The following is a 14,594-nucleotide window of genomic DNA, read 5'->3' on the forward strand; positions in this document are numbered from 1 at the left end:
TATAAATTACAAATTCTGTGATTATTAATGTTGGAAACTTCCAGAAGTCTCAATATGGCTGAAAAATAATTGAATATGGAATTAAAAAGTGGCTGCTGTTGTTTTAGCTATAGGTAAGAAGCAAAAAAAATTGCTCTCAGGGAAACATCATGGGAAACATCTTTGTTGCAACTAGAAATATTATATTTGTTATTTTAAAAAAATAATACCAGAAGGAAGATGCCTTCTGTAAAAATATTACTACAGATATTATTCATTAAATATTTTGAAATTGCATAGCATTTTATGCTTCAAAAATTTAAATAGCAATTTGAATGTTTCTGATGTTTTTCATAGACTCCAGAAGTGAAAGGTCGGGTCTAGACTAATTAATCATTACAACATTGTTGCTAGGTCTTCCCGACTCTTGGACACAAAACTGAGGCAGAAAATAATCTGATAAAGGCCAAAGAATGAGTCAGTAGCAGACTTAAGATTGGAACTCCAAGTTCTTGCTTTCCGGTTTCATTCTGAATCATAAATTATCTTGTAACTGCTAAAGTAAAGAAGGAGGTCAGTAACAATTTAATTACGTTTAGGCTTCTCATGTTCATTTATATGCTTTCTAGAATCTATTAGTTTAAAACCGCTAAAAGACCAAGATTGTCTGATTCTGATTTCTAATGTGAAAATGCCAACTGAAAATTAAACCGAAGTATTAATATGCAAAGAAAGGCACAGATGGTGTTGCCATTATAAAAACCCTGAGATTAGAAGGTTAATTCTTGATCTCCCTTTAACTAGACCGGGGAGCCCTGCGTCCCAGGTGGTCGTGCTGGCCACTCAGCAGTGCCACGGCTCAGTAAGAGGTTGCGCTAAGGGAGAGCTCTCGTGGAAGCCTCTCGTTGACATTCACGGCTTGGAAATCTCACTATTCCTTAAAAATACACGCTTTTAGTTCCCGGGTCTTCAAGATAAGAAAATAGCAGTGATGTGACTCATCTAATTGGCGAACTGGTATTTCTCTGAGCTTGCTGTACGTGGGTCGAGAGCTGAGGGGGCTGGGGAGAGCCTCGTGAGCGGCAGGGGGTCGCTGGGTCCCTCACGGCCCCGCTGCGTGGGGTCCCGGGGTCCCCCCGTCGGCCTCCCAGATCCCATCGCAGGCGGGCTCCTGGGGGCCCACAGAAGCGCCCTCAGAAAGTTAGGTAACTGTGTCCGTGTACGCCGGGCAATGCTTGGCTGAGCTTCAGGTCTTGATTTCAGTCCATCAAGCAAAAAAATCGGGTTTTGTTAGAAACCTTGGCGAAAAAGGAATGTTCTTGATGGTTTGGAAGCACACCCTGGGATTCTACCCAACATACAGCCTCGGGGGTCTGCTGTTAAGAACAGCAGCAAAAGAAACCAGCCCCCAAGCCCCACCGCCACCTGTAAGCGAACCTAGCGTTCGCACCCCTGCGGGGGCTGATTGCCGCCCTCACACCGGACCCCCGCCCCGCCCTGGGGAGCGGGGACTCGGCCCGAGCCCGCCCGCGCCGCCGCCCGCCCGCAGGGGGCGCCCCAGAGCAGGCCCACGTGACGTGCGCCGCGCCGCCGTGGCCACGCCCCGCGGAGGCAGCAGCGAGCGAGGCCGGCGGCGGCGGCGGCCGAGGGGGGAGGAGGCGGCGGCGGCGGCAGCAGCGCCGGGCCGGCGGCCGCGCCACGGCGGGGCTGCGAGCGGCGGGGCCCGGGCCGGGGGCGCGGAGCGCAGCGGGGCAGGATGTCGCGGTCGGTGCTGCAGCCGAGCCAGCAGAAGCTGGCGGAGAAACTCACCATCCTCAACGACCGGGGCGTCGGCATGCTCACCCGGCTCTACAACATCAAGAAGGTGCGGGGGCCCCGGCGGGGAGGCGGGGGGGGGGCGGGAAACCGCCCTGGCGCGATCCCCGCCGCTGCCCGACCGGGCCCCGGCCGGCCCGGCGCTCCGGCGCGCGGCTTGCGGCTCACCCGGCCGCGCTGCGGCCTAGCTGCGGGGCCCGGGAGAGCAGGGCGGGGAGGCGGCGGGAGCCGCGCCGCTGCGCTCAGGCGCTCCGGCCCGGCCCGCCGCTGCGCGGCCTGCGGGCCCGGGGGCGGTGGCGGCGGCGGCGGGGGGGCTGGGACTTCCCGGGCGGCCGTCGCCTAGCTCCCTGGCAAGAGGGAGGGAGGCCCGGTGCTGCGCGGCGCCCGCAGGCCCGGCGCCCCTCGCCGCGGGGCCTAGGCCCGGCGCGGCTCCCGCGGCAGCCGGTGCCGCCCGGAGCCGCTCCCGCCCCGCCGCGCGTGAGTCACGGGAGCCGGGAGTGGGCCGCTCAGCCCGGGCTTTCCCACGCCGAGTTGCGAAACCTGCCGCTACCGAAGGGAAGGGTTTGGGGTAAAATTAGTAAGTTTAATTTCAATAAGTTCGAGGCGCGCCGTTGCTTAGCAGCTCCCGGCGTGAGATGGAGCAGATGTTTGAAGCTGTCGTGGGTGGTGGAACTGCTCCCCGTCCTCCCGAAACGAGATAAATCGGTGTTTGCATAGGTGAGGTGCTTCGGCGGTGCAGGAAGCTGCAGGTCTCGGTGTTGACGGAGAGGATGGGTTACGCCTCCGTGCGGAGTTAATTTCTCTTCGGGAGGAAATCGTTGTGCTTTCCTATATGGAAGAACCTAGTTCGTGGCCATCCCCTGCCCCGGGTGCTTCATGTATCCTCATAAGCTTCATTTTCCTAACGTGCCATACGTCATCTGAACGGGTACAGCTGCTCAGTCCACTTCCAGTAATGAGTATTAGTTACGATTGTATTGCTTTGCCTTGAACATAGTTATTTCTGAGAGGTTTTTCTTATTTCAAAGAAAATGTTATCACATTCAAGAAACAAGCATATCTTTGCAGGTTTATCATGTTAAAATTTCTGTGCTGTTCCCATGGAGGGTTCAGGTGGCCTGCGCTGCAGCAGTAGCAGAGGCAGTTTGAGAATTTAGATGCATACTTGATCGCCTTAAACTTCTGAACCCAGGTTTCTGTCAGGAGTGATCCTGCCTAACAATCTGAGCTAAACAATGTGTTTTATAAAGTTGTTTTGCTCATGTGGGAGACCTGTACTCTAGAAGTAGTAAGGGCTACTTGGCTAACCACATGTAATGCTGATTTTAGTTAAGGTCTTCTTTCTAGGAAAAAAAACAACAAATGATTGAAGTATTCAGAAGTCTGTGTTGATCCAAAGCAGCATCAGTAGTTGATGTGCACTTGAGTGTTTCTGCAAATCTTCACAAACATAAAGCAAGTGTTCTAATTACATTATTGCAAATTCTTATCTTTCCGAAACAGAAGTGAGGTTCCTTTCAGCTTGCAGTTTTGTACGTTGGAAAATTGCTTCAGCTTAATGATTGTAACAATATCATCACACTTTTGACACAAAACAGAAATTCCCTGCTTACGGGGAAAAGCGTCAAAATGCAGAAGTCATTTGTGTGTGTGGTTGTTAAGCTTTGAGAGGAATATACCAGGGGAAAAACAGGCTAGGGGAATTTCACCTGAGCATAGATAGCCATGCTTTGGGGGGAGAAGGCAGGAAACAAGACAGGAAAAAAACCTTGTCTTGACATACAGCTATGTCTTAACCGCTGTGAGTGCGGACTCTGTTTTCATTACCAGGGTTGTGATGTGGGGACGCTTACTCATGCGAAGCGGTACAGTGCCTACAGACACGTTTCTGCTGGCACGTTTTGATGGCAGAGTCCTGAGCACGTTTGCCCATATGGTGGTAGCTTCTGCCGTTACTCCTGTTAGTGAAGTGATGCAAGTGGATAGGTTCTCAGCAGGGGAGCATCAGCACTGGAGGTGACAGCAGTTCTTCCTGCAAATGCCATGAACTGAGTCCAAAATTTTGTAGGTCTTGCGTACAGAGAGAGAGAGGAGGCATGACCAGACAGCTTGATTATTGTGTGACGTATAGTTTTGCAAATCTGGAGATGTCCCAGACACAGCTCTGTGTATTCATATAGCTATTTGTGATTCAAATAGTTGTTTTCTTCAGCTGTGGTCAGTACTGCTTGACAGTGGTAGCTGGCTAGCTCTGATGGTTAGCCCCAGAAGTCTCGGGATTGATTACTATATTTTATTGTGATCTCTCTTCAGCCCAGCTGCAGCATAGCTGACTGCTTGGAACACTGTTTTTCTTTATTTCTTTTTCTTTTTAATGCTTTCTGCCTCTCTGAAAGCAGTCGATTCTAAAACTGCTGTTTCAGATTCTCATAGCTTCCTCCATTGAAGATGGTATCGAAACTGCAATTACTAGAGATAAGCACACAATATGTGGTATTGCGGTTAAAGGAAATGGTTAAGACTTTTTTTAATAAGAGGAAGTGAGAGCTGAAGTATTCGTAGCTGCCTTACAGATTGCTGTAGATGCTGTCTAGGGAGTAGGGATTTTAAAGGATTAAGAAATTTCTCAACTGTTAGAAACAAAGCAGGAAAATTTTACTTCCCAAGGAATTACAGAAGTTGTTAAAAGCAGTTAGAAACTTGGTATTTATACTTAATCTTCCTGTACATAAATTTCAGTTTTGATGTCATTGTGCTTATAGGTGTTAATTGTTTACTGACCTTCTGTGCTGCTGTTGTCTTCTGAAAAAGCTTAAAATTTGTTTTTAAGATAGAGTATCTGAATGTATGGGGTTTTGCCTCTGAGAGCGACATGGAAAATATGAAAAGTGGAGTTACTAAGCTAATAGTGGATGATGAGACAAAAATTCACATTTGATCTGTTGGAGGTGGCTTTCTTCTTGCTGCTGTTATTTTGAAGGATTACTCTTTGCTCGCTGCTTTCAGCTGTCATTTGTGCTGGGACCAGTATTAGTCCTGAACTTGGAAATCTCGCCACTGTGGTTTCTCTCCTGGTTTGTTCCTCCTACTTTTTAAGAATTTATCCTCAATTCTCCAGGCTAGCAATTGTATTGTTGTTTTCCATTTAAGTCTTTTGTCATTACTTGCCTACAACTAAACCTCTATAAATCAAAGACAGTAGGGTTTTTTTCATGCCATCCTGGCTCAGGTAAAGCTTGGATTTTGTGGTTACTGTTCAGAGCAGACCAAGGCTGTGTTGGTAAGCTTAGTGTAATGCTGCCAGTACTGTCAAATAAGTGTATTGTTCAAGAGTGGTGGCAGAGAAATAATCTTGTTTTCTGTGGGCCTGTCTCTTGTTTGTTTATAAAGCCCTTGGATTCCGGGAAGTATTTGCAGTAAGAGATTTAATCTTAAAATACCCAAAGTATAGATTTAGCCAGAGCAAATCAAGAGAGTGTGATTTTGATGAATGTCAGAGCAGTGCTACTGTCAACAGAACTGCTAGGGATAAAAGTTAAGGTTTTGAATTATTTAGACTATATGTTGTTCAAATGTGATGAGTCTGTTATTTAGCCTTAATTGCTTTGCTAGCAGTGTTCTGTTGTTCTTCATGGTACAGGTTTTATGTTTGTGTGCAAAATCTTTTCTTAAAATGTCATTAACAAAACAAAATCTTTTGACTTTAGCATCACTAATTACGTAGTATCTGAAAAATGAGAATCTTAAACCAATTCTTAGATATGAACTGCATAACCAAACTGAAGTTATAGATAAGGAGCAGAATAAATATTTGCAGGGGCTTTAGCTGACTTTTGTCTTTACTGTTCCAAACTAAAAATGTGGTCCCAATCCTATTGTGAACACCACCTGGCTTAGTATGAAGCCAGATTTAAAATCATCGAGCGGGTGATTAATTGCCGGTTAGTTCTTTAAAGATACAATAGTGAGAATATTGGATTTTTACCTGTATTGAGGTTGTTACTTTTTAGCCCTTTTAAAGAGTTGGTACTTTTTGTTTTCCCTATTTATTTTCTCTTCTGCAGCAGTTAAAGTACATACTCTTTCCAAAAGAACAAGAGAAGGCGTATGCTGTGAGGGAAAGAGGACTGCATCAAATCTCCTGTGGTAAAATGATGACAAGTTGACCACATCAGCCAAGGCTGACTAGAGGTCAAATCTTACTTCACCAGCCTTTTACGCTGCTTGTGAGATTGGGGTGAAGAAAAAGATTCCCAAAGCTCCAAAACTAGACTGGAGAGGACTTGACAAATTCTAAACATTGCAGGGGGCAGTTGTAAAAGCCAGTCGACTGATTCATAGAACCAGTTGATAAAGTGTACTGTTTTGCTCAGGCACCAGAGTGGTTCTTCAGGAAAAAGTAGGAGAGGTTTAGGTGACTGGCAGAACACAGAGAAGTTTCCAATCTGCAGAGCTCTAAGTTGGGAAGAGTTTAGGATTAGATCACCCTTTTGACACTGAGCTCTGTGCTGGAACACAGAGCTTTGAGCTGAGTGGAAAGCTCACGAATAATCTAGTTCTGAAGTGTAATGTTGGTATTGGAAAGAACAGATAATGTCTTCAGGTCATCAGGAAGTGTCTTAGGGTGGGGCAGTATTGCTTCTAGAGCTTGACAGATGATGGTATACATCCTTCTGTTTGTGTCTGTGATCTTGGAGGAATGGCTCAGAACATCGTCCCGCTGATAAGGAGAGGAAGCCCCAAACAAACTCGCAGTCAGTACTGGCAATATTAAAAGAGGGGAAGAAAAAAAAAAAAGTAAAATTCCTTTGCTCGGAAGCAAACACAAACTGGTGATACCATGTCACATTATTTTTTTTAACTCAGAAAAGCAGCTAATTTTGTAAAGAAACAATGCAGCTTTCTAATACAACATAAAAATATCCCATGATACCTTCTAAAATATACAGAGAGAAAGCCAGGTGGATGTACCCTTTTGCATCAAGTGTAGACCCCCAGAATTATCTTGCATTGTTTCTTTGTTTACAAATACGAATTACCTGCCCCCCCCCCAATTAGTGTGTGTTTGCCCTGCCATGTGTTGACACAAAACCAAATCCAGTTTTAGTTGCAAGAGATTTTTAAGATCATGTGCAAAGGAGATACAGCTATAAAGGCTTAACAGTTCCCACTTTAGATTCAGAATGGACAGGGCATTCCCATTGCCTTGCTTTCTTTTATTAAGATGTTACTTTATAAATTACATTTAGGGAAAGTTTTGTGGCAGTGAAACTTCATGTTTCTTTGTGTTTCACCTGCCCCATATTTGATTAATAGAACCAAGTGCTTACTTAAGTGCTACAAAGACAAGAGGACAACGTGAATTTATTACTGTACAGATAGTGTCAAACCAAGAGTATTTATTTCATCGGCAAGGTGACAGGTCACTCTAGCATGGACGACTCAGTAGATATTTTACACGTTGACCTTAGAAAGGCTGTTGACATGACCTCATCTGATTGTTCTTGTGAACAGTCTAAGGAAATGCAGTCTGGATGAAATTGTGATGATGAAAGCAGAGGCATAACCATATTAGGGAACGGTTACGAAGATCTCATTGTCTGACTGCAGTTCAGCAGGGTCTCGTTGGGGTGTGTCTTACCTCTGGTTCCAGTCACTCTCTGCATTAATGAGTTAGAGGATGACTACGGTGTGCTTAATCTTTTTGTTCTATATGGCATGCTTTGAGACTCATCTGAAATGTGCCTGATTTGACATAGTTTTCAAGAAAGATGTGGACAAAATGGGGAAGGTCCAGACCAGAATAATAAAGACCAGTGGTGCAGAAAATTTCACCCATTAAGAAAATGGGAAGATTGTTTTGAAGTAAATGAATAAGTGATACATGTTTTTAAGTACATAGGACTGCTGTAGAGAGAAGGGGAACAGTTTGTGCAATTCAGTGTGGCCACAGATCAAGAAATGATGGATTAAATTGTAGCAAGAAATGTTCCATTTAGATCTTAGAACCTTCTAATGAAAAAGATCATTAAATATTGCAAAAGACTGAGAAGGTTTTTGAATGTAGCCTGTCAGAAACCTGGAAGTAAAGACTTGGCAGGCATCTCCCAGGAGCAACATGCAGTTGATTCTGCTTTAGAACAGGAAACTAGGGTAGGCAGTTTCTCGACATCCATTTCTTTGGATTTTGAGTGAGTTTACATTTTAAATGGGTTGGATCTCTGGGTAGAGATACACTAGGATTTAAAATAAAGTATATACTTTGGTGTTCAAGACACACCAAATAACGCATAATGGTGGAGAAGACGTCTGTCTTAGCTTTAGGAAACATTGGACTGACTTTTAACACTTTTAATTGTAATTTTGAATTAATATGAAAGTGCATTATCTTTCAAACTTCTGAACTTTAGTGCATGGTAAGTGCAATAGCTGCTAAATTTATAATAATTTTGAGCCATGTTCTGGATGTGTCCAAAGCCTATAGAGACTGTCCAGAGGTTACTTAATTGGAGACTTTCTTCTGATGCCAGATCCTGGTTGGATCATGGGAACAATACAGTTCTGGTTGAGTCTGTTAGCGTAGTTTATATATCAAAATACAGGCATACCTTTTGTACAAGTATCATTTATGTAACTGGAAACATCAGTAATGTAATTTACTCAGTACAAGATTACCCAAGTGATACTGGTGTAGGACAGTTAAATTTTAGTCATCAAATGTATTAAACTCTAATAATTTGCACATGTGTGACCAACTGATTCTTTCATCTGCTTGCACAGCTGTTGATGGGCAAGGCTTCATTCCCAAAGCTTAGCTGGGACCAGCCTGCTTAGTAACGAACTTAGGCTTCCACAAAACCTGAAATACAGCAAAGCAGTTGTGGTAGGCTTGATCAGAGATCTTAAGGCAAACGTAGTGTGAACTGTTTCCTTATGTATTCACCATTCAAAGCAGCTCTTTAATGAGTATTCACCTCTCCCAGTAGTTCTGCTTTTTCAAAATTAGAGATGTCGCTTGGTAATCTCATCGTTTTAAACACATGACAGAAACAAAGAATAAATAATATGTTTTATCCTACAGAAATCTGGAGTTAATGATGAACCTGTTTCTTTGCCACATATTATTTAGGATAATGTATAGGATGCATAGCTGCAAACCAGGCGTTCAAACTTATAGATAGATTTTAGGGTGAAGTCTTCAATGGTAGCAGCTATTATAAAGGAAGACTAGTTTTACTGTGAATGCCTTTCTTGCATGTCAGGAGAATGTGCTGTAGTAAACTGTAAATGGTATGTACAGGAGCTTTTCCCATTTTTTTAATACAAGAAATCTTAGTGTATTTCCATTTACTAATAAAAGTTACTAACTCAGGGGATGGCATATGTTTTGCTGTTGTTGAAATTCCATCAATTTGCTGGTTAAATTCACAGTTTTTTAGTGCAGATTCATTTGTAAATGAAACTTAAAGGTGAGGTGATTTGTTGACTAAGATTATTTCAGTATGTTGTCACAGTCCAGTGGAAGTGTGCTCAGCAGTGTTTTATCTCAAGTCTGCCGTTACAGTAAATCAAGATCTGTTGAAGTAATAAAATGTTAAATTGCTGCAAAATACAACTTTGTTTTATGATCATCTACTGATGTAGGAGGTTTGGGGGATGAAAATAGGAACATTGATTCAAGTGGCACTGTTTCTCTTTTATTGGGAAACAGCTCTGCTAATATTTTGGAATAGGTTGGGTTTAGCAACAAAAAGGATATAAAAGGTATTTCGATAATACAGTAGCATATTTAGGCTTTTTTTTTAAATTATCCTATACCATGCAAGTCAGGTAATATTTCCCAATGTTCTTACTCAAGGACATGTGAGAGGTTTATGTAAAAGGCAAGAGTGAAGTTCAGGTGTTCTAAATGCAAATTTGCACCCTGTATACTGTGCCGTGGCGCTGACTTTTGACAATGATTGTACCTGAACATAAACTTCCCTTCGTTCATGTCACATCAGCTGGATATATGTAGTAATTCTGTTGATAGATGGGGTTTTGTTCTCCTTCAACATCCTCTGCCCTCTAAGTAGGAAGTAAAATGTTAGGCTTTGATTTTTGTCATGATAGCTGTAACTGTATTGGGGCAAAAGGTCTTTTTGCTGTATCTCTTAATGTTGATGTATTCTGGGCCAAAGGCAGTCATACTGGATTCTGTGTTCTTCTTTAGAGGCTACTTATCTTAAATGTAGACCTTAAGCGTGTTTTTGTTGTTGAGTGTTTTCTTGTTGGCTGCTTCTGAATGAGTACAACCTAGAAAGTGAAGCTCTACAGCATTCTTCATTTTCAAGTGAAAACAGTATAGGAGAACCTAATGGCATCGAAGAATAGAGTCTGAATTTTGTTTAATAATAATCTAGTTATCTAGATTATTAGGGTAGGTAGGAAGATACTGCTTTAATTCAAAATGTGTGGCATAGTGAAGCATCTCTAAACAGTACGTGTAGTCTGACCTCTCTGAAGTTTGATGACCTGTGCATGTGTTAGCAAATGAGTATTCTGAAGAATGAATCTCCTAGCTATAGAAATCATATTGTTCTTGGTAAGAGTTGGATGAACAGAATCAAATCAGGAAAATATCTTCACTTAGTTGAGAGCTTATCATAGCAGGGTGCCATTCTGAAGTGCTGTGGAAAGAAATGCTGTGTAACTTGATAGAAATCCAGTGCTCGAGTCCTTTTTATTTATTTTTTAATTGCTTAGATTAGTCTCTAACGGTAGGTTGGCATCATCTTTTTTCAGCATAGCTGCTTGACAGCTGTTTAGTAATGTACAAAGGAATTTAGAGATGACTGCTGGGAGATTCTTCCAGTATAATATTTCGGGCTGAAGCAGCTGGAATCCCATAGCTTCAGAGCTGTATTCCATGAATGCTGCACTAGCAAGAACATTTTTAATTCTTGAATTTCTTTTTAATGCTCAAAAAATGTAGCCATTCTGTGGTTTGGGGTTTTTTTTTAAAAAGATAAGAAATGAAGAAAGGTTATTGTAGCTCACTTAGGGGAAAAAGTGATGACTGGGGCTGATTGAGAAAGGGCTACTGCATTTGGCTAATTCTCAAAATTCTGAGTGCTAGAGCACTGTATATGGCGAAGTGATCTTTGTTGTACCACGATGTTCCTGGCTGTTACAGTGCTGACAAAGGATTTTGTATTGACTAACACAGCTATCAAAAGCAAAAGCTACCTTTCTAATCTATATTCTAAGACCATTGCCCTCAATGTCTTTGTTCTTTCTACAATGCGAAATTGTGGTTATGTGCCTTATGACACTTTCACACTTGTGCGGAAGTGCTAGGATTGGGGTTTGTATTCTCATTCTTTTATGCTCTCTAGAGTAAACTGTAGTGAGCTTGAGCTTCATAGGTCTGCTCGCTGTTTTAGGAGAGATTTAGCCTATGTAGACTGTTTTACATGTGATGCTGAATGCAGGTAACAGGATGGCTGAAAACTGTATTGATGCAACAACAGCTAGTAATCAAATAATAGCAGTTCTTAAAGGAGCTGAGCTGCTGGGGAATATGAGAGAGGGAAGGAAAAGGCATTGACCCACTCGTTCGGTGGTGTCTGTTGTCCTCTTTCTATTCAGTCCGCGTAGGTAGGCTTGTACAGCTTTTTAGAAGCTGGAATTTTAAAATAAATATATGAAGGATACCTTTAACCTTTTATATCTTGCAGCAAATTTCTTTCTTATCCATGGATCAATCTCGTGTAGTTTATTAGTAGGAAGAATTACAGTTGCTTTAAGTGTGATGTTAGCAAGCAATGGGAAGAAGCAAAGCCAGTTAGACTGAGGGTTAATATTTGTCATCTCTGGGAACAGAGTTCCTGAAGCTGAGTGAGGATGTGCATGTTAGTGTTTTCAGATGTCTGTTTCCATGTGAATGATCTATGTGTAAGGGCTTGAGTAGAACATAATTTTTAGCAAACATTTCAGAGAACTGATTTATAGGAGGAAAAACATCTGTTGCTAGGAAAACTCAGGAGTGTATGTGGAAGTAGTGTTGGAATTCACATGACAAATTTAGGAAGTCAACCGTGGCAGGTTTCTTGTCTCCTGTATAACAGCAACTACATTGGAATTTAACAGGCCACAAATATATGTTGTCTATTAAGCTGTTTTCTTAGTTTCTAATCCTTCTTTTAGTAGTGAAAGTTGTATAATGTGTGGCAAGGACAGCAAATTTAAATAATCTGACACAGATTCTGACAAACCCATGACATATAGTTAATTAAAACTTGGTAAATTTGAAGCGTGCATTGTTTAATCTTTTGACACGTATTTACAGTACAATGATGACCTCTGAAATTGTGTAAAGACTTTAAAATGTGTACAGAATAGATCTTCTGTGGCACATGTTGTTTGCTGCTGTAAGAATATCAAAGCAACTTTAATATCGAACTGATACTGTGGATGTTGCTGAATTTATTTTCGTTATAAATTTCTCTTGTAGTATTATAGTTATATTTTAATAATCTAGTATTTTTGTGGAAAAAATAGCAAATGTGAGACTTTTGGTATTAGAGTAGTATGTTAGCATACGTCATGATGGTCATGTACTGCTGGTAGGAGTTTTAGAAACTTACAATAATGACTCTTTTGTTTTTTTTCTTGGCTACCGTTTCTTTTTCAGGTATGTAAAACTTCACTGAGTTTCTCTCCTTTTTTCCCCTGTAGTTGCATGTGATGTTTGTTAACTCCTTTTTTCTCTCCCTACCTGAACTTAGTTTGGAAATACTATTAGAAGTTACATGTCTCATGATATATGCAGCACTTTGCACAATAGTAATATCTAGTAAGTACATGTAAAGTTGTTTGTGAGTTACTAGAATATTCACCATCTAGTAGAAGGTATGCTGCCTAGAGTAACAGGTGGTCGTAATGTTCTCTTGGATGTAGGTAATAGTGTATTAGTTCACTTAAATGTAACATATTTTAGAATTTAAGAGTAATTTGTTTATATGTAATTTTTCTCTCTTTTTATTACACTGCTTTCCCAGCAAGGACAAGTTTGGAAGGTTTGCAAAGCTTTTCACCTTCCCTTTGCCCGCTTGCCCGCTTTCAGAATCGGTCTCATACTCCATGACTTCTGTCTCTACAGTCCACAACTCGGTCATAGAAATCAATGTGGAAAAGTTTTTAAATGAGCTGTCATTCGAGTTCACTATGTTGCGTACAAACGCCTAGCATGTAATTTAGTTTTGCATGAGACGCGAAACTGCTTTGCAAATCCCTACGAGGACTATAAAACTAAACGAACACTTGAGAGAAAATACAATTTGAGCACAAATTATGTCATGTAAGTAATGCCGCTTTTAGTATGTTTCTCCAAACTAAATGGCATAGCATGGCTCGCTACTCAGAGTAGTTGAGAAGTAGTAGTGTGTCTGCCAGCATGCACTGTAGCTGGCAAAAGTAGGTGCTTCGGCAGTCGTTTGTCCACAGAAGCTGTTCTGATATGTCTGTGTAAGTTATTTAAGAGACCTAACGCTTAGTTGCAACTTCTGTTCACATCAAAATTTAATGAAATTTCTTGATTGCCACTTTTAAAGCGCAGCCTATGCTACTGTAGGAGTAAAGAAAATGAGCAAAACTTGAGTTCTTAATCTAAGGAAATAGGATACTTTAGGCAAGTACTGGTGGCTTTATTGTGGGATGGAAAATTGTCTTGCAGTTAACAATTTGAAGAAAAATTAAATGCAGATTGGTGGTGGGGCTTTTAGTTTTGTTTCACAAAGCGTAGTTTAATGATTTAATATGCCCAGCACTGTCCTCCACAGATGATGACATGATTGAGTTTTCTAACAGTTTATTAACTCCAGATGAATACAACACTACCTCAAACCAGGAATAGCATTAAAAGGAAACATTTTTTTTCTCCTTCTTTTAGGATTGAGTTTTTTTCCTCACTGCTGTTCTGCACTAACTGCTTTGATACTTCCATGCATCTTTTCCAGTAGAAGAGCATCTCTGTACTGTTTCCCATTGCATATTTCAGCTGTGACAGTCCCTGCACTTTGCCTTTCATTTTATCACCTGCTCACTAAAACCAAAACAAACAAAAAAAGAATCCTCCTAGTTTGTCTTCAGATTTGCAACTATCACTTAGCTTTAGATGGATGATTGTGTTTTTACTTCATTATTTATTGTATTTTTTTATAGGCATGCGGTGACCCCAAAGCCAAACCATCCTATCTTATTGACAAAAACCTGGAATCTGCTGTCAAATTCATAGTCAGGAAATTTCCAGCAGTAGAAACACGCAACAACAATGTAAGTAATGAAATGGCTCTATAAGTATTTTTCTCAATACCCTTCAGCACTTGTTGCTCAAATCTGTGAGGTTTTATGTGTTCTTATAAAGCATCTGATGCTGACAGTTGCAGTTGGAATATAGTTGTTGATTCATATGTCTGACAGGATACTTTAAAAAGAAATGTCTCCAAACAGAGAATATTATACTTTTGTTTCTGGCTTCGTCTTCTTAGGGTAGACACTTTCTGGTTTTCTCTTTGCCTACTCTCTTCTGTTCTGTTTCCAAGAATTGTCAATGGGAGGTAATTCTCGAAAAAGTCATGCCTTTGATAGGAGAAATTTTTTGTTACCAGACTGATTGCAGAAAATGGAAGTTGCATAACTTGATTTGTTTTGAGACCCGACCAGCAGATCAGTAAAAGGCACATGACTGCAAAGTGGGAAAATACGTTTGTACTTTATAGGTGCTTGTACCTTACGGGTGCCCTTGCCTATGGGGTCAG

General features: G+C 41.4%; 1 protein-coding gene across 4 annotated transcripts in view; it reads left to right on the plus strand.

Annotated features, from left to right (window-relative positions):
• The first annotated feature begins 1,634 nt into the window (after positions 1 to 1,634).
• The window catches only part of NCKAP1 (NCK associated protein 1), a 60,907-nt gene continuing 47,947 nt past the window's right edge, over positions 1,635 to 14,594 (plus strand). For 2 of the 4 annotated variants that reach the window (XM_074829668.1, XM_074829669.1), the window contains exons 1-3: positions 1,635 to 1,843; positions 12,837 to 12,854; positions 13,999 to 14,109. In XM_074829668.1, coding sequence (XP_074685769.1) covers positions 1,736 to 1,843; positions 12,837 to 12,854; positions 13,999 to 14,109 — 237 coding nt within the window. In that variant the 5' untranslated portion in view covers positions 1,635 to 1,735. The remainder of the gene's footprint in view (positions 1,844 to 12,836; positions 12,855 to 13,998; positions 14,110 to 14,594) is intronic. The other 2 variants (XM_074829670.1, XM_074829671.1) reach the window with 1 other exon arrangement.

This window comes from Strix aluco, chromosome 6 (assembly GCF_031877795.1).
Source record: "Strix aluco isolate bStrAlu1 chromosome 6, bStrAlu1.hap1, whole genome shotgun sequence".
NCBI classification, from domain to species: Eukaryota; Metazoa; Chordata; class Aves; order Strigiformes; family Strigidae; genus Strix; species Strix aluco.